The 26,955-nt window shown below is 35.7% G+C and overlaps 1 protein-coding gene across 2 annotated transcripts in view; it reads right to left on the bottom strand.

Moving 5' to 3' along the window:
• LOC138694409 (uncharacterized) overlaps positions 1-9,926 on the bottom strand; it is a 51,601-nt gene extending 41,675 nt beyond the window's left edge. For both annotated transcript variants that reach the window (XM_069818102.1, XM_069818103.1), the window contains exon 1: positions 9,867-9,926. In XM_069818102.1, coding sequence (XP_069674203.1) covers positions 9,867-9,884 — 18 coding nt within the window. In that variant the 5' untranslated portion in view covers positions 9,885-9,926. The remainder of the gene's footprint in view (positions 1-9,866) is intronic.
• Between the last annotated feature and the right edge of the window lie 17,029 nt (positions 9,927-26,955).

The raw sequence follows: 26,955 nt of genomic DNA, 5'->3' as shown, positions 1-26,955 counted from the left end.
AAGTGAATGACAACAAGAAATTTTATGCGAATGTACTAAGTTCTGGAGCAATTGAGGAAGAAGCAGAGGAAGATTACTGCGAGACTGGGCAATTGATTAACCCCATGATGAAGGCATTGTGTGAAACCTGTGTTTTTAATTTCAAAAAGCTTGAAAATGAACATTATTTTATGTGTAGGCCTATGTCCAAATTCTGGAGTAACTGAGGAAGAAGCAGAGTAAGATTACTGCGAGACTGAACAATTCATTAACCCCTATGATGAAGGCATTGTGTGAAACCTGTTTTTAATTTCAAAAAGCTTAAAAATAAACATTATTTTATGTGTAGGCCTATGTCCAAGTTCTGGAGTAACTGAGGAAGAAGCAGAGTAAGATGACTGCGAGACTGAACAATTCATTAACCCCCATGATGAAGGCATTGTGTGAAACCTGTGTTTTTAATTTCAAACAGCTTGAAAATAAACATTATTTTATGTGTAAGCCTATGTCCATATTCTGGAGTAACTGAGGAAGAAGCAGAAGAAGATTACTGCGAGACTGAGCAATTCATTAACCCTCATGATAAAGGCGTTGTGTAAAAAACTGTTTTTAATTCAATAAAACTAGAAAAAAAAAGCTTATTCATGTTAACAGAAAAATGATTAGTTATTTAACATATGTTCTTATGGGTGATATATCAAAATCAACCATATCCATTATAAACTGTCAAAAATATAATTAATTAGGGGGGCAAGATTTTCTGAATCTTATTATTTTAGTAGATTTCCACGAACCCCAATCATCTGCTAAAGAAGAGCCACATACATCTTATATCAAAGTAACTGCACGTTTTTCTCATTTTTCTCAAAATATAGCATACTGCCATACTGAATATCAAAGTGACAAGCTGTGGCTTCACTTATGATAACTGATAAGGTGGTAACTAATGTATATTTGTATGTATGATTGTATACAGGGTGGAAGTGAAATAGCCTTGCAGATTTTCAGAGCGAAGAGCTCATGTTATACTTTCTTACTTACGGCTTTTAAGGAACTCGCATAACCCCGCCATTGGTCCCTATCCTGAGCAAGATTAATCAGTCCCTACCATCGTACCCCAACTCCCTCAAATCCAGTTTAATATTATCCTCCCATCTACGTGTCGGCCTCCCCAAAAATCTTATTCCCTCCGGTCTCCCAACTAACACTCTATATGCATTTCTGGATTCGCCCATACATGCTACATGCCCTGTTCATCGCAAACGTCTGGATTTAATGTTCTTAATTATGTCAGATGAAGAATACATATTGTATGTAACAAAAAACTATCATATCATATTGGTGGAAAGTTAAGAGTTTTTTTTTTCAGAAAAGAATGGTTTTTCTCAAATGATTAACAACATCTTATTCGGTAACTATTGCAAGTAGGATTTTTGTCCATATAGATAGGAAAACTAATAAAGAATAATTTATCCATCTGGCGTATTTCAATAGTGTGGACGATTTTCGTGTAAATTTAATTTTAAAAACCTCTAAATTCAAGCCACTGCGCGCTGCGAGTTGGTTGCAACACAGCACAAGAATAACAGCTCTTCTAGCAAGACACACCGAGTTACCGAGTTCGTTCACCTCTTACATCTGTATCACGAGAGGTGTGTATTAGCGGCGGCAATGTTGTCGAACTGCTCAAACTTCAAATTTAGTTTTCTAATTAACCATGCATTTAATCAGGAAACGTAATATAGGTTTTCTACTCATTTACATGTACCCTACCGCCTCCTTCAATCTGCAAGGTTATTTCACTTCCACTCTGCATATGTATTGTATGTATGTATGTATGTATGTATGTATGTATGTATGTATGTATGTATGTATGTATGTATGTATGTATGTATGTGTTATGCCCCGCTAATTTAAGAGATAAATTACGGTGGTCAAACATAGCAACTGTCATGAATTTCATAGCAAGTTTTACGGACAGCACCATGTATATGCAAGTCCTTGACGAACTGCACGCGTTTGCATATAAGACGCAAACATGTGGACTCGCATTGTCAAGCAGAAAGCGACGTCAGCGTTTCTCACCTTTATCTTCCACGCGCTAGGACGCGTGCATGATTAGATTGTTCCAAAGTCTTCTCTTGCTTTGAAACCCATATTAAAATCAGCTGATAGCAGGAAAACCTATGATTTTTCTGTATGTTAAATTAATGCAAATCCAGCGTTTGCGTCGAGAGCAAGACTGGCATATACGAAGTACATCTCAGTAGTAATCGTGCTTTTTCTCGCGGCCCGGATAGCATCATGACGCGACCGAACTCATAAAAACCAAAGGCCTCAACGGGCGCGGCCCCTTCCTCTTTCGAGTGCTCACTTCGAACAGATCAGTCAGTTTTGTGACCGCAAGTCAGAAGACGGTGAGAAGCATGTAAGTCAACCAACAGAAGCCGGGACCATGGCGTCCACCATCGTCAACACTACTTTCGTCTTATGTACTGTAAGTTATAAATATTTCATCATATACCAATTGCTACTAATGTCGAGAGTGATTTACTGAATGCTACTAGTGTCTGAGTAATTTATCACATAGAATACAGTGTAATAAGGAAATATCAGTGCTTGAAATTCAGTGAACTGTGTATACTTCAAAGTTCCACTTTGAACGCATTTATTTAAGATATTATGGATTTTTCCGAGGTTTTGAATGGTACTACCTCACGAGATATTTTGATGGGCAATGTTATTATCAGTATTCGGAAATCCAAGCCAAATGGCACCTGAGTCAACAAACGCCTTTGTAGGTAAATTCTTTAAATTATTTTGCATTGTTTCCGAAGTTTGTTCGACTAATTGCACCTTACGTAACCAAGCTGACGCACCGAAGTTTCCATATTATTTCATTGTTTAATCAATTGCATTCAAATGTAATCAATTATTTATTTTACCATTTTATTTTCATTTAAACTCATGTAACTGAGTAGGTATACCAAGTAGGTATATCCTAGATTCTCTTTTATTGGTTAAGTAAAGTAAAGTTAAGTAAAGTAACAAGAAAGATATATAACTTACTAGACCTGTTAAACATTTTGTACCTATTCATAACATAGCTAAATAGCTAAATCTATAACTCATGTATATAAGAAAGTTTTACAATAGGTACAGTATAGTATAACCAGTGAAGTGACTTATTTGATTTGATTAAGCTGATATTCTTCAAGCCTGATCCAACCTGTGATCCTGGTCTTGAATACGCAGTACCTAGTTAAGATAATAGCTCGACCATTACCATCCTGATACATCCTGACGTAAACATAACAATCTGGTGTCAGAAATGCCTTGACAAAAGTAATGCTCGGTAGGGCAGAACCACAACATAATAATTTGGTGTCGGAATTTAATCATAACTTAACCGTGACCGATAGCATCGGCCACAACAAAGTTGTGCCCAACAACATACAGGCACAAAATATGTATGTATGTATGTATGTATGTATGTATGTATGTATGTATGTATGTATGTATGTATGTATGTATGTATGTATGTATGTATGTATGTATGTATGTATGTATGTATGTATGCTATACACACGAATATACACGCTTTCTCCTATGTTTACCAGAAATATGAAAAATATAAACAAATTGGCCCCTCAGTTGTTTTCACCCCCCTTATCACTTGAGAGTTATAGGTCATTCGTTATATCGTGCAAACAAATGGTTGCGTATGCCGTAGCAAATATACACATCATATATACCGATAAACAGGATTTTTTTTTCTTGGTTCTAAGATGTGTAAGAAAGAAAAATTTTAGCTCACAATGAAACACCAAGGAGTGATTCTTAAGGAGAAGAGGAAAACTGAAAGCCGTTTTCCCAAGCCTAAGCGGGCGTATAGTTGTAAAGGGGTGGAAAATTGAAGGTTGTCGAACATAATATCTACATACCTTGATCGATATTTATTAAGCCTGCACAACCAGGAAAAAATATACATAGGCTACATTAAAATATGGATAAATAATTCCCACCCCTCCTAGACTTAAGACCAGTAATAATTTTTTCTCAAGTACGAATGATAAAGAGAAATAAAATTATGTTTAGTTCATTGTTACGAAAGAAAGGAATGTTTCAGCTCACTCTGACACCCCATAGAGCGGAAGAAAATTCTAAATTCTTTAATCGAAGTACAGTTTAATGTTCTGGTTTTTTGCAACATAATATGATTATGTGATTGATTTGTCTGTTTTCTCCATGATTTATACTTTTCACTAATATTTACCAAATTTTGCACATTTAACCTTCACAATCTGGAAAAAATGTAAGCCTAGGCTACATTAAAATATGGACAACTCACCCCTCATCTAGTCTCATCCCCCTTTCATTTGGAAACCGTAATGTTTGGTTTCGGGATATGACGAATAAAGAGTTATTTCTTATTTTTATTTTATTATTATTTTTTTTTTTTGCTCTTTGATATGAAAGAAAAAAAGGAAATTCTAGCTCACTATGTCACTACTTGCGGTGCCTTCTAAGAGGAGGAAGAAAATCCAAATTCCTATAATCGAAATATTTGATATCCTGGGGTTTTTTGCCGCGCATAATACGATTATGAGATTGATTTGTCTGTTTGTTTACAACTACTAAGCGGGCGTATAGGGATGAAGTGGTGGAAGGTCCAAAGTCCTCCAATAAAAAATCAAATTTTACTTTCTGTACTTTCTTTTTGGTTCCATGATATAACAGGTAAAGAAGAAAATGTTACCTCACCTTTACAACTCATGGTGTTCAGGCTAGGAACTATGAAATTTCCTATAATATATCGTCAGCTGACTTCGATGGTGAAGTGAGATCACACAAATATGAAATGGCGTCAAATGGATTTCAGCACAGCTCCAGATCATTGTGAATCATTGAGTCAACCTTATACGAGAGTATATGGGCCGAGAGGAATGTTGTTGCATGTTAAATATTGTAGAATATTCTTTATAATGTTTTTATTTGCGGTTTTATCAAAAACTTTACAAATAACTGTCGAATAAGTGCAGGATATTAATGGTTTGGCTAATATTGGGCTTAGACTTTGATATAGCTGTGCCGAATTTATAGAAAAGAATGTAAAATTAACCTAAACTCAAGGAATTACATCTAAAAATACTAGAACCTTTCATCATTGTTAAATACTACAGGATCTTCCGAGGATCGATACTTTCCCTCACTTAAGTTGTCACTCAACTCAATAAACTCAGTATAGGCCGTGAACTTCATTCAGACAAGATCACCGCATATGTAACCTCTAAAAGTCTGCTTGAATGACATAGCGATCTTCACACTTTCAAGGTCTGTAAGGTTCTCCAAGTTCATGAATGAACATTTAAATAGCTACCGGTAATACTTCTTTTGATAAACATAAACGTTTCAATTACAATATAAATATTATATAATCGTGATATTAAACGTAAGACTATCCATAAACAGTCGCTCCCGGTGACCTAGCGTTACCCATTGATATCAAAAGATATGAGTTTGTGAGTTCAGGACAGGTCAGAGTGATATATTTTGAAGACGTAGGTAAGGAAAATACTTAGAATGACTTTCTTCGAAAGTGAAGTCGGCGATTGTGTGTCATAGATTGATTAATCGATTGATCAATTGATTAATTTATCGACTGAAAAATTGGTAGATCAAAAAATCGACTGACTGAATGTCTGATGACTGATTATTTGAATGCTCGATTGATTAATTGGTTGAATTATTCATTGATTGACTGACTGATTAATTCACTATATTCATTCGGTAATGAGGCTTGTTTATTCTAAGTTTTCGCGTCTTTTTCGTCGGTGACGAATTCATTGTGCACTGATAGCAAACTTAGCACTGAGCATCGAGACAATTTCTTATTAATACACAAAATTTATATTCTGGAAAACGCCTACTTCGAAATGTGGAAAAAAATATACGTAATTGCATCATTAGCAATGGTTATGGTCTGTGATCAGTCTGTGCAAGTCTTTTTCAAATCTACTTATCCTTATAAAATAAGGGTTCGCCATTTTATAAGTAAAATATTTAGTATTCACTCTATTAGGAAAGGAATTTCACTTGAAATCTTTATAAGGAGAGAAACAGAATGACGATCTGTCTGCCTATTTGCTAGTATTACTTCTAAACAATAGGACAGATTTAATTCATACTGAACATTTATCAGCCATTTTAGACAAGGAATATAATACATAACATTGTTATTTCAGACCTATAATAGTTTTCGTACAACTGAAGTCCTGAAGGCATAAATGGCAATACATTCCAATTACATTATGAAGTTGTCCTTACTGATGGTTTTGACAGATAAACTGTCGAAGAAATAGCATCAACTGTGTCTATTCAGTGATATTAATTCAGAACAGTGGTTAAAATTATTAAGTTTTATGTACTGGAGGGGATCGGAAAGTAACGCACAACAATTTCTTTACGGTATACTGTTTTGGTTAGGACGTTCAAAGTTGGCAGATAGTTTGAATCTTGAGCTCCAGACAGCAATGGCTCGATTAGGTGTCACCCTGGCGGAACGAGCGGTAACTACTGAGTAAAGATGGAACGTATGTTAGCATCGTGTATTTGTGAAGAGCAGCGAAGTGTAGTCCGCTTTATCTGAGCAAAACAAAAAAGTCCGAGTGAAATCCACAGGGAAATGTTGGAGGTGCATGGTGCTGATTGTCTGGAACATATTAACATCTCCAAGTGGTGCAGGTTCTTCGAAGAGGGCCGAGTAAATCTTACCAACGAAGCACGTTCCGGACGAACAGTGACCGCTGCAATACCACCCAATGTCAGAAGCATTGAGGTGGCAGTCACCCACCCTACAGGCCAGACCTCACACCGTCTGAGTTTCACCTCTTCGGATCAAAATTCCTAGGAGGCCATCGCTTTGGTTCGGACGCCCAGAAAACGGAGTTTTATGAACGAAGTGTACTGAATCTGGTATCATGATGGAGGAAATGTGTCGAGAGACTCGGTTCCTGTGCTGAAAATCAGGTAGACTTTTGTGCATTATTTCGTTTTGCTTACGTATTAAATATGTTGTCTCAAAAAGTTGTTGTGCATTTGATCCTCCCACGTACATAGTTACAAAGCGAACTGACGCGTCAATTGAATATAGGTGTCCTTCGTTTGGTTGCCAATGCCAAAAATTGTAACCTCAGAAACTAAAGCATTTAAAATATGCATTTTGGCCAAAACTCGACATTAATCTCTGTAGTACGTCAATATTCTTCGTAAACTTCGGACTGCAAGTAACTTATAAAGATTGAACTCAGCTCCTAATCACGTGAAAATACTTAACTTGTTTCGATTAATTATGTTTAACATTTTAATCTTCAACACTTCATTTTAAGTTTAAAAGTGAATATGACCACTTTAAAATTAATAATAAGAAAATCAATAAGAATATCAAAATGACGACCGCCTTTTGTTGTTAGTGGTGGTGGTGGTGGTGGTGGTGGTGACAAGTCATATAGTGGTAAAGAATGTAGTAATAAATATGGTGTTGACAATTCTGATAGTAATAATAAAGATGGTGATGGTTAATAGTAGTGACGGTAGTAATAATAGAAATGGTGATAAATATGTTTTGGTACCGATAGTGTCAATAAAATTATGATGATGATGAGAAGGAGGGGGAGGATGATGATGATAAAGACTGTGACAGTGATAATGAAAGTAGGGATAAAAGTGGTGATACTGATAGTAATTAAGTTAGTGACAAAGATGATGATGATGATAATAATAATAATAATAATAATAATAATAATTTTACGGCTTCTAGAGAACCCGGAGGTTCACTGCGCCCTCATATAAGCCCGTCATCGGCCCTTATCCTGAGCAAGATTAATCTAGTCCTTATCATTGTATCCTACCTCCTTCAAATCCATTTTTATATTATCCTTCTATCTACGTCTCGGCTTCCCCAAAGGTCTTTTTCTCTCCGGCCTCCCAACTAACACTCTATATGCATTTTTGGATTCGCCCATACGTGGTACATGCCCTGCCCATCTCAAACGTCTGGATTTAATATTCCTAATTTTGTCAGGTGAAGATTACAATGCGTGCAGTTCTGCGTTGTGTAACTTTCTTCATTCTCCTGTAACTTCATCCCTCTTAGCCCCAAATATTTTCCTAAGCACCTTATTCTCAAACACCCTTAACCTCTATTCCTCTCTCAAAGTGAAAGTCCAAGTTTCACAACCATAACTGTTTTATAAATTATAACTTTCAACTTTTTTTTTCCAAGATAGACTAGTTGACAATAGCTTCTCAACTGAATAATAGGAGACATATCCCATATTTATTCTGCGTTTAATTTCCTCTCGAGTGCCATTTATATTTGCTACTCTTTCTCCAAGGTATTAGAATTTTTCCACTTCTTCAAAGAATAAATTTCAAATTTTCATATTTCCATTTCGTACTATGTTCTGATCACGAGACATAATCATATTGGCCTACTTTGTTTTTCGGAGTTTACCTCCAAGCCTATCGCTTTACTTGCTTCAAGTACAATTGCCGTGTTTTCCCTAATCGTTTGTGGATTTTCTCCTAACATATTCACGTCATCCGAATAAACAAACAGCTGATGCAACCCGTTCAATTCCAAACCCTCCTGTTCTCCTAAATTTTCCTAATAGCATATTCTAGAACAAGGCTGGGCAGTAAGAGCGGATTCTACTCTCTCACGGGGAGCCATATGATTTCTCTTCATCCCATTTCTTCCCCGCCGTACACCGCACAGCGTTGATTCAGAGACGGGTGAATATTAAGCGTCCCCGTTTAGAGACTGGTTCCGCTCCCGATGCCCGGCCCTGTTCTAGAGCAAAGTTAAAAAGTAAAGGTAATAGTGCATCTCCTTGATTTAGCCCGCAGTGAATTGGAAAAGCATCAGACAAAAACTCACCTAAACGGACTTTGCTGTAAGTTTCACTAAGACACATTTTAATTAATTGAACTAGCTTCTTGGGAATAATAATAATAATAATAATAATAATAATAATAATAATAATAATAATAATAATAATAATAATGAGAGAAGATGATAGTGATGATGGATGGTGATGATGATGATGATGATGATGATGATGGTGATGATGATGATGATGATGAAAGAAGCAGATTTACGTTACAGTGTGATAAAACTTAACTTATTTCAGTGTCGGACGTGTAGATGGGAGGTAAATAAATGAAACATTTTGCAGAGGATAGATGTAAATGCTTACCTTACCCAGATACCTACACATGTTTTAGTTTATATTACTGTACATAATTGTACGGTTTCAATGAGTAGCTACTGTTTCTGTTAATCCTTATACAAAAAATAAATACGTGCAGCATCTACACAGCAGGAAAGTAGAGATCCAGAACTTCTTTATAACATAACTTCATAACTTTTATGAACGATTTTAGTGATTAGCATCACGCTCCGGCCGATTTATCCACTTGAGAGAATTACTTATAGTCATTTGACAGGAGCCGGTGTGGATACCGGAAACTTACTAGGAGAAAAATATCTTACTTCCCTCTGGGACCTAACAGTTTTTAATCCTTAATACAATTACAGAGAGAAATTTTATACAATCGCAGCTGTGTGGAAAGAACGCATCACATTTGTTACACTCGCCACGATTAGATGACTTCGCTGACCCTCTACTTGTTACGTAAAAGCAACAGTTTGAAACTTTCTCCGCAAAGTAACATCGTATTTCATAAAGCAAAGAAGGGATAAATGCTAATGCGTAGTAAATTTACAGTAGCGAATCAGTTGTGAATGGATCTGTCACTTTGTATATCCTGCATTACATGAAATAGCGTTATTCTGTTGTAAGAAACACACAGTTGATACCGACCTGAGTCAGGCAGTTCATGTTGTCCGGGAGATGATCTCAGGTAACTCGCTAGCTCTCGCGAGAGAATGTCCCCAATATAATTTAACATTCATTTTTAAACATCCCCTCCATACAGAGCACCTTCCTTTTCGAAATGATTGTGGTGTGGGAAGCGAGAGGTTATGTGAAGCTTCATTTGAAGACGTTTTAAGTGGGACAACTAAAATTGTGAAAGTTTCTTGTAGAGAAAGGTCTCATTCATGCATCTTGCGTGCGATTAATTGTCCAAAATTCCATACTTTAGGCCCCGGTTATGCCTTAAGGCCTGGTTACGTGAAGCGAATTTCATCACGATGCTCAAATTTATGCCCAATATGGACATACGATTCTTCTCGGAAATTTTGGATAGTTTTACTTTCACGCAAAAAATTGTACAGAGACACAATGATAGCGTAAACTTTCATTTGGAGGGGGTTATGAGTGGGCAGGACTTAATGAAAGGAAAAAATACTCTTTCCTTGGACCTCGCACCATTGAAATTGTCATTGGTAGAAATTATTTCTAGCGACGGCAAATGTTTCTCATTTTAAACATTATCGATCCCCGACGTACCCACTGTAGTCCAGATAACACAGGGGTTTTCTCCGGTTCTCCTTTGGCATCCTAAGAAATCGCTACTATCATCTCATCTCATCGCTGCTGGTGTAGAGTAGACCAGCATTCTATGGCACACATTGGGCAACGACTCTGTCAGTAAATTCGTGTACACAACTGGCTTCATACGAGTGAATGAACAGACAAGTACCAGTCAATAGTAAAAAGAAAGTATTTTCAAACGAATTTCAAATGTATTTTCGAAATTTGTGCCAAATGAGCGAAATGGTAGGCACAGGTTGACTTTGGGTGAGCACTGGTCCTCCAAAGTTTCCCTTCTGGCGTCGCCTCTGCTATTACATAATACAAGCCAGTCCATAAAGCTTTTGTAAAACATGCAGTTAACAACTGACGAACGCAGGCCGTCTCGACCGAAGCGGGCGCTCCGCTCGGTTAAATCAGTCCCGTAACCACTACAAGAAAACGATATATTTACCTCGTTTAATTGCTTAAGACTTTTAATGAACGCGGAGGTTCATTTCCGCTCTCACATAAGCCCGCCATCGTTCCCTATCGTGAGCAAGATTAATCCAGTCTCTACCATCGTATTCCACCTCCCTCAAATCGATTTTAATATTATCCTCCCATCTACGTCTCGGCCTCCCCAAAGGTCTTTTTCCCTCCGGTCTGCCAACTAACACTCTATTTGCTTTACAACCGGTAATATAACTATTCTATTAATTCTAACTTTCAGATTTTTTGAGAGCAGACTGGATGACAAAAACTTTTTAACCGAATAATAACGTGCTTTTGCCATATTTATTTTGTGTATAATTTCCTCCCGAGCGTCATTTATATTTGTTGCTGTTGCTTCAAGATATTTGAATTTTTCCGCCTCTTCAAAGGATGAATTACCAGTTTTTATATTTCCATTTCGTACTATGTTCTGGTCATGAGACATATCATATATATTGTCTTTTCGGGATTTACTTCCAAACCTATCTCTTTACTTGCTTCAAGAAAAATTCCCGTGTTTTTCCTTATAGTTTGTGGATTTTCTCCAAACATATTCACGTCATCCGCATACACAAGAAGGTGATGTAACCTGTTCAATTCCAAACCCTCTCTGTTTTCCTGGACTTTCCTAATGGCATATTCTAGAGCAAACTTAAAAACCAAAGGTAATCGTGCATGTCCTTGGTTTAGCCCGCAGTGAATTGGAAAAACATCAGACAGAAACCCGCCTATACGGTCTCTGTTGTACGTTTCACTGAGACACATTTTAATTAATCGAACTAGTTTCTTGGAAATACAAAATTCAATAAGAATATTATATAAAACTTTTCTCTTAACCAAGTCATATGGCTTTTTGAAATCTACAAATAACTGATGTACTGTGCCCTTATGCTCCCATTTTTTTCTTCAATATCTGTCGAATACAGAAAATCTGATCAATAGTCGATACATTACGCCTAAAGCCACACTGATGATCCCCAATAATTTCATTCACATTCGGAGTTAATCTTCTCAAAAGAATATTGGACAAAATTTTGTACGACGTCAACAAAAGTGATATTCCTCGAAAGTTACTGCATTTAGTCTTTTCTCCCTTCTTAAAGATAGGTACAAGTATGGACTCCTTCTATTGTTCTCGTACAATTTTCTTTTCCCAAATAGCAAGTACAAGCTTGTAAATTTCGCTACCTCATTCATTCAGTTTTTCCTTTAAGTAATCTCTCTTTTTTCATTCTTAAGTGTACGATTTGCTTCCCGTTTTTCATTGAAATAATTATCTCTATTCGCCTCAACTAAATGCTGTAAGAATTTAAAATTTGCCTGTTTCCTTTTTTCTATTACCATGCAACAATCTTCATCAAACCACGGTTTGGGGATGCGCCCTGCCTGAGGGCCTGAAGGTTAGAGCAATAGTTCTTGATAGGTCGCAGTGTTGGGTCGTAGTGCCTCCTCCCGAAAGTCCATTTCATATACAACCTTGTTATGTATTTTAGGCAGTAATTAATCAAATTTCACTGAAATTTTATTCAATTGAATAACTGTATGCATCCATTGACTAATAGGAGCCTTTCTCTTTGTAAATTCATAAGTCTACATCTTCTTAACACGGTTAACACCAAAATAATAGTTTAAGTTCAAAGAAATACACAGATGAAAACTTAAGGAAAAAGAACTTGACAGGAAATGGACTTCAAAAGAAATCGGCTGTAGCGTATTTTAAATCGGTGGTATTCTCAAGAAGTACGCAAACTGTATGTCAGATACTTATGATAAACACTGAATAATCAGGGTTAGATTTAGGAATAACCACAAAAGACTCGAAAGCAAGGACATGCGATTTAGAGGCGCCATTCTTTCTTTTATTCTCTTCCCTGTTTGTGATTCTAGACTAGGCGGCTATAATTTCATTGCACGTAACGCGATGGAACGTGACTGAACATCACTGGGCGAGATAACGTTTCCTCTAATTTCTTTTTCATTTATTTTGTAATGAGTAACTTTAAACTATAATACTGTTGCAGTAAAACAATTTCATTTTCCTTATGACTTTTTTTTTTTACAATTGTGGTCGCTGTCAACAGAAGAGTAGGAGATTGATACTGATATTATGACTTATAAGTAACCAATTTTGTTCCTATAAAATACTAAAGCTTTTTTTTCTCGTCTTGCTTTTTTAAATTTCATTAATGAAAAATACTCTGCAACAAGTCCTCTGGGATCTAATTGTATAAAACTTTTAAGTGAGGTACAATTTTCTGCAAGCTTATGTTAGTGACATATAGAGTTGCATTATGATTATTTTATTACAATAGTTCGTTATTGGCTCTGTCAAGAATGAATATTGTTGAGCACTTCACTAAATTAATTTAATTTCACTTGACTTCGCCATTCTATCCTAATCTCTGCCTATGTTGTACGGTCAGCATTATGAAATGAAGATTCGGTTTGTTGCTTGCAATTTCTTTCCGGATAATTGCGAATCTAGAAACGCGTATCATTCACCCACCCCTTCCTATAATAAGGAAGTAATCATTTTAAGTTTTGTTATTGCAACATGAATTCATTTATTAGTACTGCTTTGTGTGCGTGGCTCAGGCGTGGGTTCGACTCCCGCTTCGGCTGATTTACCTGGTTTTTTCCGAGACTTTGCCCGACTAAGATAAATTTGAGGTAATCTCATGGCGAATCTTTGGCCTCATTTCGCGAAATACCATCTCGCTATTACCAATTCCAGCGACGATAAAATAACCTTGTAGTTTATACAGGGTCGCTAAGTACCTAACCGATTAAATAAATGTACTACAAAAAGGAAACATATTATAATCGAAGATAAAAGTGAACATGAAGATATAAAATATAAAGGCAAACAAAATGATTGGCATTACCAGAACATACAAATGGAGATGGTATTTTTTTTTAATCCTTGACAACTCCATAAACTATATTATATAATATATTTGAAGTGGGAACGGCGTATTAGTGTATCCATTGATAGGTGCTTCGATAAAAGACCAAGCGATCTTGTTGTGTATATTTATTCGCAAAATTAATGCGAAATCAGATGGACACACTGCATTATACACAAACAAGGTCTGGTAGCGGAGAAGGACTCCTGATGTACATGAAAAACTGAAAAATTACTCTGAATTTTGTCAATTCAATGAACCTTTGTACACCAAGTTTTTAAAAATGTAGAAAGAGGTGGGGTTCACACACACACGCACGCACGTACACACACATATTCAACTCATGTTGCACACTACTTGCGATGATTTCACGAGAATATACAGGTTGTTTCAAAAATACGGGGCATAATTTCAGGTATGTATTTCCCACATGTAGACAATCAGAATAGTTCATTACAACATGTGTCCGGAAATGCTTCATTTCCAAGTTATGGCCTTCACAACATTGAAATTCACCGGAACGTTTTTCTTTCCGCAGGTCGTTGTCATTACAGAAGATGTTCAAAATGTCCTCCTCCTGCTTGAATACAGACCTCACATCGATGTCTCATTGACCTGCGAACACGATCCCAAACTCCAGGAGTATTACGTATGTCCTCAGAACATGCCACAATTCGAATCCGAAGGGATTCCAAATCAGGCACCGGAGACGAATAAACCAATGATTTTCAATGGCCCCCACAAGTAGAAATCGAGAGGGTTCAGATCAGGTGAGCGTGGAGGCCAAGCAATTGGGCCACCTCTACCTATCCATCGATCAGGAAACCTTCGATCCAAGTACCGGCGAGCCGTACGACTGAAGTGTGCAGGAGCGCCATCATGCAAGAAGTGAATGTGTTGACGATTGATCAGTGGAGTGTCTTCTAAAACATGAGGTATGGTGTTTTCCAGGAAGTTTGTGTACGCTTGCCCCGTAAGTCTGTTTACAAGTACATGGGGTCCAACTAATCGGTCGCCAATGATACCGGCCCACATGTTGAGGGAGAACCGCACCTGGTGATGAGATGGAACAGTTGCACGTGGGTTTTCATACGCCCATACATGTTGATTGTGGAAATTTGTTATGCCATCTCGTGTGAACTGTGCTTCATCTGTAAATAATACGCGTACTAAGGCAGGAAAGTTCGGATTTACACCACACTGCTGCAAGAACCACTGACAGAATCTAACTCGTGCATGGTAATCTGCTGGTGACAGGGCCTGTACACGTTGCAAATGATAAGGATACAATTCATACTCTTTCAACAGTCTCCAGACAGTCGTATGAGGAACATTGACTTGCAACGCTACCTTTCGTGTGCTGATAGAAGGAGTCATGTTCACAGCCTCCAGAATCTCCTCCTGTATTTCTGGAGTTGTAGATCTTGGTCGTCCCCTTCCCAAACCAAACCAGGAGAGTTAAATTTTCCATACTCGCACAGACGGTAATGGAGACGTACAAATGTCTTCCGATCTGGACATTGTCGCTGTGGGTACCTCTCCTGGTACAAACGACGAGCCAGCGCAGCATTGCCGTCCGCCTTACCGTACCTGAAGTGTATCTCTGCCAGCTCTTGATTTGAATACATGTCGCACAGTCTAACGCCTACACAACACTGAATGTAACCTTCGCCTCGGAATGAACTGTCAGAGTGCCCTCTTAATGTCTCCTTTGACGGCAACGACCTGCGGAAAGAAAAACGTTCCGGTGAATTTTAATGTTGTGAAGGCCATAACTCGGAAATAAAGCATTTCCGGACACATGTTGTAATGAACTATTTTGATTGGCTACATGTGGGAAATACATACCTGAAATTATTCCCCGTATTTTCGAAACACTCTGTATATTGATCAGGCTTTTTAAACTGAAATACAATGTACAGGTACTGTACTTCTTCCCAAGTCGCGTTTGTGGTGTAAACGCTAGAGAGTGCACTGGTTCTTCATTTTCGGTTCAGTTCTCGAAGAGGTCGTGATAGAATTTTCGATAAAGAAAGCAGGCGTTGTAGATGGTATTTCTCGGATACTTCTTTTTCCCCTCTATCATTCCGAGAATGCTCTCCACTTATCCCGCAATTGAAGAGCGTCGTTTAAATTCGTATTAAGTCCATCGGCGGACAAAATTGAGTTTGATATATTTTCGTATAGACTTTTATTTTGTCTTCCATGTTGTGAAGTCTGATCGTTTAAAATCGTATTTGTAATGCGTGAAAACGAGAGTTTAGAAGTGGCTGTTGCCTCAAGTCATATTCGGTGTCTGGATCAAATCGTATTATGTCCAAGATTCATTTTGTTGAGTTGATCTTCGAAAAAAAAACTCGGAAATTCTGACACCTATAGAGTACCATAATACTTAGGCTACAAATTTTTCGGTTGTGTTCACATTTTCAGTGAAGAATGGAACGTGAGAATCTACAAAACACTGAGGGTGCTAGTCATAGACATTTCACAGCACGCGCTACGAGAGTACTAAGCTAGCCCCGGCTATCCACTGGTTACTAGTACAGAATTCAAATCATATCCTATCGCTAACACTGGTTTATGAATAGGAAAAACGCTGATCATTCACCGGAAACCCGCGTTAAAAATGTCTATGAATACGGCCCTGAGTGATTGATGGTATCAGTGAAATAAAACGAATTATGTACAAAAGTCGATCAAAGGTGAAACTGTGAGAGGATAAAAGTAGAGCGTACGTATCGCTGTGATGACCCATCAAAGAAATTCATAACTGTCTTACATAAGGGAAAGCAGTGCGTCTTGTTCCTGAACCATCACTGAAATTGAGCACTGTAATTCACTTCATTTTAAGATTAAGCTTGATAAGAGTGAAATTTTTTTCACCGCCATTTATAGATCCCCTAAAAACAATAAAAATGATTTCATAGACAATTTAGAACAGTATTTATCCAATTTAGAAGGTTGTCGCAACCATATTATTGTTGGAGACATAAACATAGACATATTAGAAAATAGTATAGATTTAATTGGCAGTAAATATATGAATGTTCTCCATGAATATGGTTTTGTAAATTATTTAAATGCCATCACTAGGCCTTCAATAACTTCTGGCACATGCATCGACCATATATTTCTAAAAACTCAAAATAATTATAGCTTCATACCTGGCGTTCTATCTAGTGCTATTACCGATCACTATATTGTGTTTAGTTTATTAAAAATGTCTAACAATGAATACAATTCCAGGCCGTCTGTTACTCTCTCATCACAAAATATGCAAAAAATTAATTATCCTGATTTGATTACAGATTTTCTAAAAGAAACCTGGGAGTCGGTCTATAATTGTAATGATGCCAATGCCTGTTTTCAAATTTTCTACAATTTAATCATAAAGTATATAGATAAACATACTATTATAAAAAGTAATCAGAAAATTTCTAATAAATCCAAGAAAATAAAACCCTGGATCACGGCCGGCATTATTAATTCTATTCGTACAAGAGACAAACTTGCTTTAAAAGTTAAAAAGAATCCAAGTAACGTACAACTAAAAAATTACTACAGAGCATATAGAAATATGTTAACTCTTGTCATTCGAAAAACGAAAATTAAATATTATGAATCCAAATTTGATAGATACAAAAATGAACCTAAAAAATTCTGGCAAGTTATAAATGAAGCTACAGATGTAAATGTACAAAATAAACAGCCAATCAAGGAGTTAAAAAACGATAAGGGTGAAATATTAAATTGCAGAAAAGAGATTGCAAACGAATTTAATAATTATTTTTCAGAGATAGGACACAAAGTTACTTCTAACATTAATAAGTCAAATTTTAACTCTTCTCTACAAAATGAGACACAAGATGAACATTTAGCTTCCTCCATGTTTCTTTTCCCTGTAACTGAAGATGAAATTATTATTTTGGTTAAAAAGTTAAAAAATAATGTTGCTCCTGGTATAGATGGAATTAAGAATAATACTTTCAAAATTATTATCAAATATATATTAAAACCCATGGTTCATACTTTTAACTTATGTTTTGTGCAAGGTATATTCCCAGATGTTTTGAAATGTGCCATAGTAATTCCAATATACAAATCTGGAGATAAAAATAATTTAAATAACTATAGACCTATATCTTTACTTCCAACATTTTCCAAATTGCTTGAAAAATGTTTAAAGAATAGATTAATAAATTATTTAGAAAAACATAAAATCCTCTCTAAAAATCAGTTTGGTTTCCGCAATAATATTTCTACTGATGATGCTCTTATTAATGTTACTGGAAAAATTATCAATGAACTAGATATCGGAAACAAATGTTTGGGTATTTTCTTGGATCTACGGAAAGCTTTTGACACTATCAATCATAATTTACTTTTGGACAAACTACATACTATTGGAGTCAGAGGTATAGTTTTAAAATTATTCCAATCATATTTTAGTAACAGAAGGCAAATGACCAAAATTGAAGATCAATTTAGTGAATACAAATATATTGATATAGGTGTACCGCAAGGAACAATTTTGGGACCTATTTTATTTCTAATATATGTTAATGATCTGCTAAATATAAATTTAGAAACATTTAATGGATCTATATATTCATATGCGGATGATACAGTAGTTATTTTCAGTGGTTTTTCTTGGCAGGAAGCATATAGAAATGCTAATGTAGGTGCTAACATTGTTAAAAAATGGCTTAATTCCAACTTCCTTTCTTTAAATATATCTAAATCAACTTTAGTTCCTTTTTCGTTAACAGCTGCCAGTGTTCAAAATTTAAAATTTAGCGATAAATATCGACTAATAATACACAGTGAAAATTGTTTAGATCCCAAAAGTTGTAAATGTCCACCTTTGAAAGAAGCCACGTATGTAAAATATCTGGGTATCATTATTGATCAGAATTTAAAATGGCCTCATCACATTACTTATCTTTGTAAGAGGCTTCGTAAAACAATTTATAAATTCGTTAATCTTCGCTGCTACTTACCTATTAGAGTTTTACGAAATGTTTATTTGGCCATTATTCAGTCTATCATTCAATATGGTATAATTGTTTGGGGTGGAAGTACAAAAATTAATCTTAGTCCGTTAAATTTACTACAAAAACGAATAATTAAAATTTGTTTGAAGAAACGTTTCGATTATCCAACTAAATTAATTTATTCTGAATTTAATGTATTTAATATTGAACAAATTTATAAGTATACGCTGTTAAAATTTTATCATAAAAATCGTAATAAGTTTGTAGTACAGACACACAATTATGACACAAGACGAAATATTAATTCAACATTAGTAGAACCTAAATGTCTCACATCTGCTGGTCTAAAGCATAGCATAAATTTTGGCCCTCGGTTGTACAATGCTTTAACTAAATTACACCCAGAACTTCTAACATGTAACCCACTAACATATAACAAGAAAATTAGAAACGTGTTAATATCTTAAATTTGATTAAATAAATTTATAGCCTATGTGTATGAATTAATCAACCTATATTATATTTGTATTCTATAATTTTGAAATATATATTAATCCTACTTTTCACGTGCGATATTATTCTTCTCTAGTGTTAATATTATAGTATATACTTAATTCCATTGCCGCTGTAATTATATTTTAGTTCCTATTTTATTTTACTTATTTATTTATATTATTATTATTTTTTATTTTAATATTATATCTGAACTGCGACCGAGCACGAGCGCTGCTCATTCGGTCTCAAATTTTGTTAATACTACTGTATCTTCTTTTTATATTGCTTGTATTATTTTATTTGTATTTATCTTTGTTTGTTTTTGTAATTATATTTCTTTATTCTGTATATTTGAATTTAAATAAATAAATAAATCACTAATTGCACCAAACAGCAAAGATGAAGGGAAAAAAGACTGATGTGAATAATCTACTAAGCAAACGGTTTGTAAATGATAGAAGAAGCATAAGATACTTAGATTTCTATGCTAATATTAATTCAAAAACTGTGGTTGCAGGCTATAAAGGCTGATTGTGGTATGTTAGCTTGTGACTGATTACATGAAGAGGGAGAGTAGAGTAATAGTTGAAGAAGGTTGACATTTATATGATAGCAGAAAATATTGTATGAACACCCTATAACTTATAACAAGATGTTAAAGCTGTAAATTGTAATTTGGTAATACGTAATATTACCCTACTATTTAATACTGATAATAATGATGCGTCATTTTTTAAGTATTTGTCTTATAAGTTTCTGATAACGTAATTATCTATCTTGTATGGATCAAGACGTATTATGTCCAAAACATTATCTATAATTTCGTGAAACATAAATAAGAAATGATTTCGTTTTTGCAAGTTCCTATACATACACCTCAAGAATTGTACTCGTAACATCAAAATGTTCTTTTCTTTAATCTTGTCCGGTTTACGAGCAATTCAGTTTTTCGTCAGTCCTGTAAAAAAATGTTTGTTGAACATACCACGATTTGAAACGATGATCCTCATTTCGTCTATCATCTGCAATAGTTTAATACAATCTATCCCTATTGATTTGTTATTTTTCACTTTTGTTAATACTTTTAGTAATTCCTGTATTCTGAAGTCGTCATCTAATTCTTCAATATATTTCCACTCAACAAGTCTGTTATAACTAATGCACCGTTCTTTTGTAATACTAGTCATCATTAGCCTATCAAAATGCCAGATCCATTTTTTTCTTCTATTAGAATATTTTTATCCTTCCAATTCATTATATATCTTATTGCTTCCCATGGATCATCTATAATCTTTTAATCCAATAATTTAATTTCTTTAATTCATTAGCTGCAAACTTTCTTCTTTTATTTGTTAGTAATTCCCTATACTCCCTTTTTACATTAAGAAAAATTTATTTTTCCTTATTAGCATTACATCTTTTTCAAATTGTTACATCCTTTCATGTATTGTTGTCCACTCGTTACGCACTCTTGGTCGTACCAGCTGTAACTACGTTTACTCGACACTTTTTCTACTATTGTCAGCATTACTCTTCCTGCTCTTTCAACACAGTGATACAATAATTTTAATGCTTTGTCAGTATCCTTAACTGCTATCTTCTCTACACCAAGTTACATTAATTCGCTAATCTTATCTACCAATTTCTCCTCAAACTCTAACTTCTTTCCCTCTTTCCATACCATTTTCTTAATACCACTTTGTTTTTCTTACTTGTCTTATTCTCTCTCTTACTCACTTCTAGTTTGACTCCTATGAATCTTAAATTCAAAACCACCGTTAAAACCATTTGATTACTTAGCGATTTATCTTCTATTGTAAAGTTGACAACATGATATCTCAGGTCGCCTGCAATTAACATATAATCAATCACACTTTGTCCATTCAAGTTAACAAATGTAAACTCTTCTTCTGCATCCTCTCCTTATTTCCCATTAGCAATATCAAAATTCTCCTCGTTGCAAAATTTTAATAATCTATTTCCCTCTTCATTTAAGATTTTGTCTTTGCTGGATCTTTCCCTCTCTTTTTCCCCTTCCAAAATTCTCATACTTACTACGTCCTCTTCTGCTATTCTTCCATTAAAGTCCCCTATTATTAGTATTTCTTCTATTTTGAATTTGTCCCTTAATTTCCTCACTTCGGTCCTCAATTTCTTCCAGAAATTATTATCGACATATTTTGAATTCTTTGGATGTACATACGTGCACCCCAATAAGCACTTAACTTTTCTATTACAATATAATATTCCTAGCCATATAATGTCCTCTAGACTTGTTTTAATCTCCTCATTCAGATTTGCTATATTCTCATGCACTAAGAATATTACTCCCCCTGGATTTCCTCCTATTTTGCCCTATTTGGTTCTTGCTTTGCTAAAGCATTTGAAACCCTTTATAGTTAATTTATTATCTGTCTTTAACCACGATTCGGCTAATCCTCAAGAAATTTGATAAGTCTCTAATTTGGCCCTAAGTAATCTTATGTTTTGAGTTTGTTTTTTTATATCCATAGAGAGGCTATTAAAAATGTTTACTGACATATAATGCACTCCTTTTTGATAGCACGATAGACTTGTCGATGGAGTAAGAAAGTAATTTTTTGACGTGTATTTATGCTATGAACTGTTGAATTAGTTATAAAGTATTCACAATTACATGTGAGGAAGTTTATTAATAAAAAAATATACTGAAAAGCAATGGGCATTATTTGTAGTTTTTTTAAATGGTCCTACACGATTTCCTAGATTTGCCACCCACTATTATTCTAATTTACTCTTTTTTGTAGAAGGAATATACTGTTACTATCTGTAAAATTTCCAGAACTCATTACCCAGTGGAAGTATGCAAAGTATCTTATTTTTAAGGTATTGATATTTACTATCTCTTGCATAGATCTAATAGCAAAACATGCTGCATTTAGTTTAGGGGTAATGCCGATGCTTATACAGGTTGTAAGAGTATAAGTGCCACTATTTTAACTGATGATTATTCATGTCATAAAGAGAAAAAATGTCCTTACAATTTTTTTCTAACTAAAATATTTAAATAATTATTAAAGTTTACGATATTAGACGTTTTGCAAGGTTGCTGTATGGGGAAGAGGGGGTTTACAAGTATACAGTACAGCTCAAGCAGGTACAGACATACCGGTACAGATGCTCTGTTCTAATGCAGAAGCGGATCATGATAATACTGTTGTTTACATAAAACGAGCAGCCAATGGAAATTTTCAATCTCGTTATTGTACATTTACATTTTATATAACAATATTTCTCCATTTTTAATGTACGTCTAAAAAATAAACAATAATGGTTTTTTGCACAAAATCACACCAAATATTTTTCTAATGCAAAATTTTAATCTCTCCCGCTTCTGTAAAAAGTATCATTTTTAAACAAATTTCTGGTTGTATGATTTTCGAAACGGGGTAAGAAACTCCTAGTTTCTAAAAATCGCTGAGAAACTGCTACAAAAGTTTCACCGGTTAGGTAACCTTCTTTGAGGAAAACGTTGACGGTACATCCTTCTTTCCTCACTTGAATTACGACGACTTTCTCCATAAATTAATAATATGTTATATTCCTAAACTATAAGTGACATTGTAAGTTGTTTATCCAGTACCTTGTACTGAACTGTCATCCGATCTGCAGTAGACCTACATAGACAGGTAGCTTGAACTCTGTACTTACGTCTGCCTGCTGAACACGTTGCCATGTCTCTCACGCCAGAATATTAACAAATTTAAGCATGAATTTCTATTTAATTTCACGAAAACGTAATAGAACACACAAATATTTATTTAAGCTAGTATTAACCCGTTGCTAGATATACCTACTGACGTTATTTTACTAACGATATAAGCAGTATAACGCAAATAAAATAAGAAAATAAATATTTTTTCTGAGAATACTATCAAGTTTTGACCCTGTGTTTTATGGACTTTTTTTGATCCTGTAGATCGTCCCCGACAACTTGTGAAAAGGACGGCACTTATACCCCTCACACTCTGTACACACACACACACACACACACACACACACACACACACACACACACACACACACATCCATATAACTTGGTTATTTAACGACGCTGTATCATCTACGAGGTTATTTAGCGTCGATGGAATTGGTGATAGCGAGATGATATTTGGCGAGATGAGGCCGAGGATGCGCCATACATTACCTGACATTTGCCTTATGGTTGGGGAAAACTCCGAAAAAACCTAACCAGGTAATCAGCCAAGCGGGAATCAAACCCGCGCCCGAACGCAACTTCGGATCGGCAGGCAAACGCCTTAGCCGACTGAGCTATACCGGTGGCTGCGATGCTTATATAGCAGGGATGTCAAAACGCCTGCACTGCGTGCTCTCAAGAACCCGCACATTTCCTTAAGAGCGATGATTGCACTTTATCTTGTTGAAAAGTGAACCTTGTTCGTTTTCTATTGCTTGTAGTATGAGCACGTAATACAGGCGTTTTGACGTGCCTGTTATACAGGTTGTTTAAAAAATACGGAGCATAATTTCAGGTATGTATTTCCCACATGTAGACAATCAAAATAGTTCATTACAACATGTGTCCGGAAATGCTTTATTTCCGAGTTATGGCCTTCACAACATTGAAATTCACCGGAACGTTTTTCTTTCCGCAGGTCGTTGTCATTACAGAAGATGTTCAAAATGTCCTCCTCCTGCTTGAATACAGACCTCACATCGATGTCTCATTGACCTGCGAACACGATCCCAAACTCCAGGAGTATTGCGTATGTCCTCAGAACATGCCACAATTCGAATCCGAAGGGATTCCAAATCAGGCACCGGAGACGAATAAACCAATGATTTTAAATGGCCCCACAAGTAGAAATCGAGAGGGTTCAGATCAGGTGAGCGTGGAGGCCAAGCAATTGGGCCACCTCTACCTATCCATCGATCAGGAAACCTTCGATCCAAGTACCGGCGAGCCGTACGACTGAAGTGTGCAGGAGCGCCATCATGCAAGAAGTGAATGTGTTGACGATTGATCAGTGGAGTGTCTTCTAAAACATGAGGTATGGTGTTTTCCAGGAAGTTTGTGTACGCCTGCCCCGTAAGTCTGTTTACAAGTACATGGGGTCCAACTAATCGATCGCCAATGATACCGACCCACATGTTGAGGGAGAACCGCACCTGGTGATGAGATGGAACAGTTGCACGTGGGTTTTCATACGCCCATACATGCTGATTGTGGAAATTTGTTATGCCATCTCGTGTGAACTGTGCTTCATCTGTAAATAATACTAAGGCAGGAAAGTTCGGATTTACACCGCACTGCTACAAGAACCACTGACAGAACCTAACTCGTGCATGGTAATCTGCTGGTGACAGGGCCTGTACACGTTGCAAATGATAAGGATACAATTGATACTCTTTCAACAGTCTCCAGACAGTCGTACGAGGAACATTGACTTGCAACGCTACCTTTCGTGTGCTGATAGAAGGAGTCATGTTCACAGCCTCCAGAATCTCCTCCTGTATTTCTGGAGTTGTAGATCTTGGTCGTCCCCTTCCCAAACCAAACCAGGAGAGTTAAATTTTCCATACTCGCACAGACGGTAATGGAGACGTACAAATGTCTTCCGATCTGGACATTGTCGCTGTGGGTACCTCTCCTGGTACAAACGACGAGCCAGCGCAGCATTGCCGTCCGCCTTACCGTACCTGAAGTGTATCTCTGCCAGCTCTTGATTTGAATACATGTCGCACAGTCTAACGCCTACACAACACTGAATGTAACCTTCGCCTCGGAATGAACTGTCAGAGTGCCCTCTTAATGTCTCCTTTGACGGCAACGACTTGCGGAAAGAAAAACGTTCCGGTGAATTTCAATGTTGTGGAGGCCATAACTCGGAAATAAAGCATTTCCGGACACATGTTGTAATGAACTATTTTGATTGTCTACATGTGGGAAATACATACCTGAAATTATGCCCCGTATTTTTAAACACCCTGTATAGGAAGGACTTTGGGCTTCGGGACCTGAGGCTTATCAAGTGCTTGTCTTAGAATGGGATCTGGCTCTGTTAGGATTGGGAAAGGATTGGTCACCTGTCAGAATCGGAATCATGAATACCACCCAGGCCAAGCCATCTATCGTATTTGGACAATTATATCACATTTCGGGCGCACAATTAACCGTATATGAAAGTTTTATTTTGGATTAATTTTAGTTTTCCCAACTGTTTTTGAACTTACTTAAAAAGTTAATTCTACATTACTCATGTAGTTTTGAAAATAATCAAAATTTAATGCCAATTGTGAAATCTGAGGGTATTATTGTTTAAGTACTTTCGAGTAATTGAGAAAAAAATTATCTAAGATTGGATTACAAACTCTTCTAACATCACGAAAATCAATTGCTGTGGTATTTACATAGCAATTAAAATAGAACATGCTAAACTGTCTGTTGATTTTTCACTGAAAATAAAGCTCGAAATCAAACTACTTCGCCTTAAAGATGGGAAAACGTCTGGAGAAACAAAAGCAGATAATCAGTCCAAGAGGGATTCGAATCTCCATGGAAGGTAACCTCGTCACTTCTGGAGAATTTTTATGAATGTAGTATTGATCGATTACTTTATGATGTACAGACAGAGAGAGAGAGTTTTCTTCCTACAAGAATGCCTAAGACAGCAGAAATAATCTTAAAAGAGAATCTAGAAGTGCAGTATTTAACAGTATATTGTAATAATTAGATCAGTTTCAATACATGCTAGTTCAGTTTAGTAATACAGATGCTTGCAAAATAAATTATAATAAAATCTTAACAGAACGAGTTTAGGTTTTTTATTAAGATAACTTACATTCGAAATAAAGTGATAAAATTAATCATTTTCAAAATCTGGTACTTTGCTTTAGCGGCGAAGTTGTAAATTAGACTAAATTGAAATAAAAATCTAAAATTTGAAATGAATTTTAAGAAGGCCTAAAAATCCAGGCCCATGTAATGGCCCATTTAATTTTTATGCCCTAAAAATTGCCAATATATGCAGTATAAAATATGCACTTATGACCTAAAAATTCAAGAAATATGCTCTATAATATAAAAAAAGTGTCGTAACAAATTTAAATATTTTTTAAAGTTTTATTTGTAGGTATAAAGTATAGCCTATGTAGAACGACAACCAGAAGAGAAAAAATTGAAATTTAAGAATTTCAGGGCATATAAATTTTATTCAAAACAGAAAATGCTAGCTTATTTTCACAAACTTTCATTGTATCTATATTATGAGACTTGAGTTGAAATGTACAATGAATAACTTGTATAAATTTTAAAATGAAAATGATTGTCTATTATCAGCTAACAAAGCTCTGTAATAATGTAGAAACGATTTTTCTATATCTACTGATAAAATGGAAGCAAAATTAAAAAGACCAATATCACTTGACTCTAATTTTCTCTCTGTCTCTCACACACATCCTCCGCTTTCTAAAATTTGGCAACAAAGTGATTTTTCCTTACTTCCACATCCAATTGCTTTAAGTGAGATGCCTAGCCACCCCTTTATCTACCTGAGTGAAAACAATAGACAGATATTTGTCGTGACTCGTGACCATTTAGGATGA

Source organism: Periplaneta americana, chromosome 2 (genome assembly GCF_040183065.1).
Source record: "Periplaneta americana isolate PAMFEO1 chromosome 2, P.americana_PAMFEO1_priV1, whole genome shotgun sequence".
Lineage (NCBI taxonomy): Eukaryota > Metazoa > Arthropoda > Insecta > Blattodea > Blattidae > Periplaneta > Periplaneta americana.
Note: the sequence above shows the minus strand (reverse complement) of the source record. Positions and strands in the feature narration are given on the sequence as shown.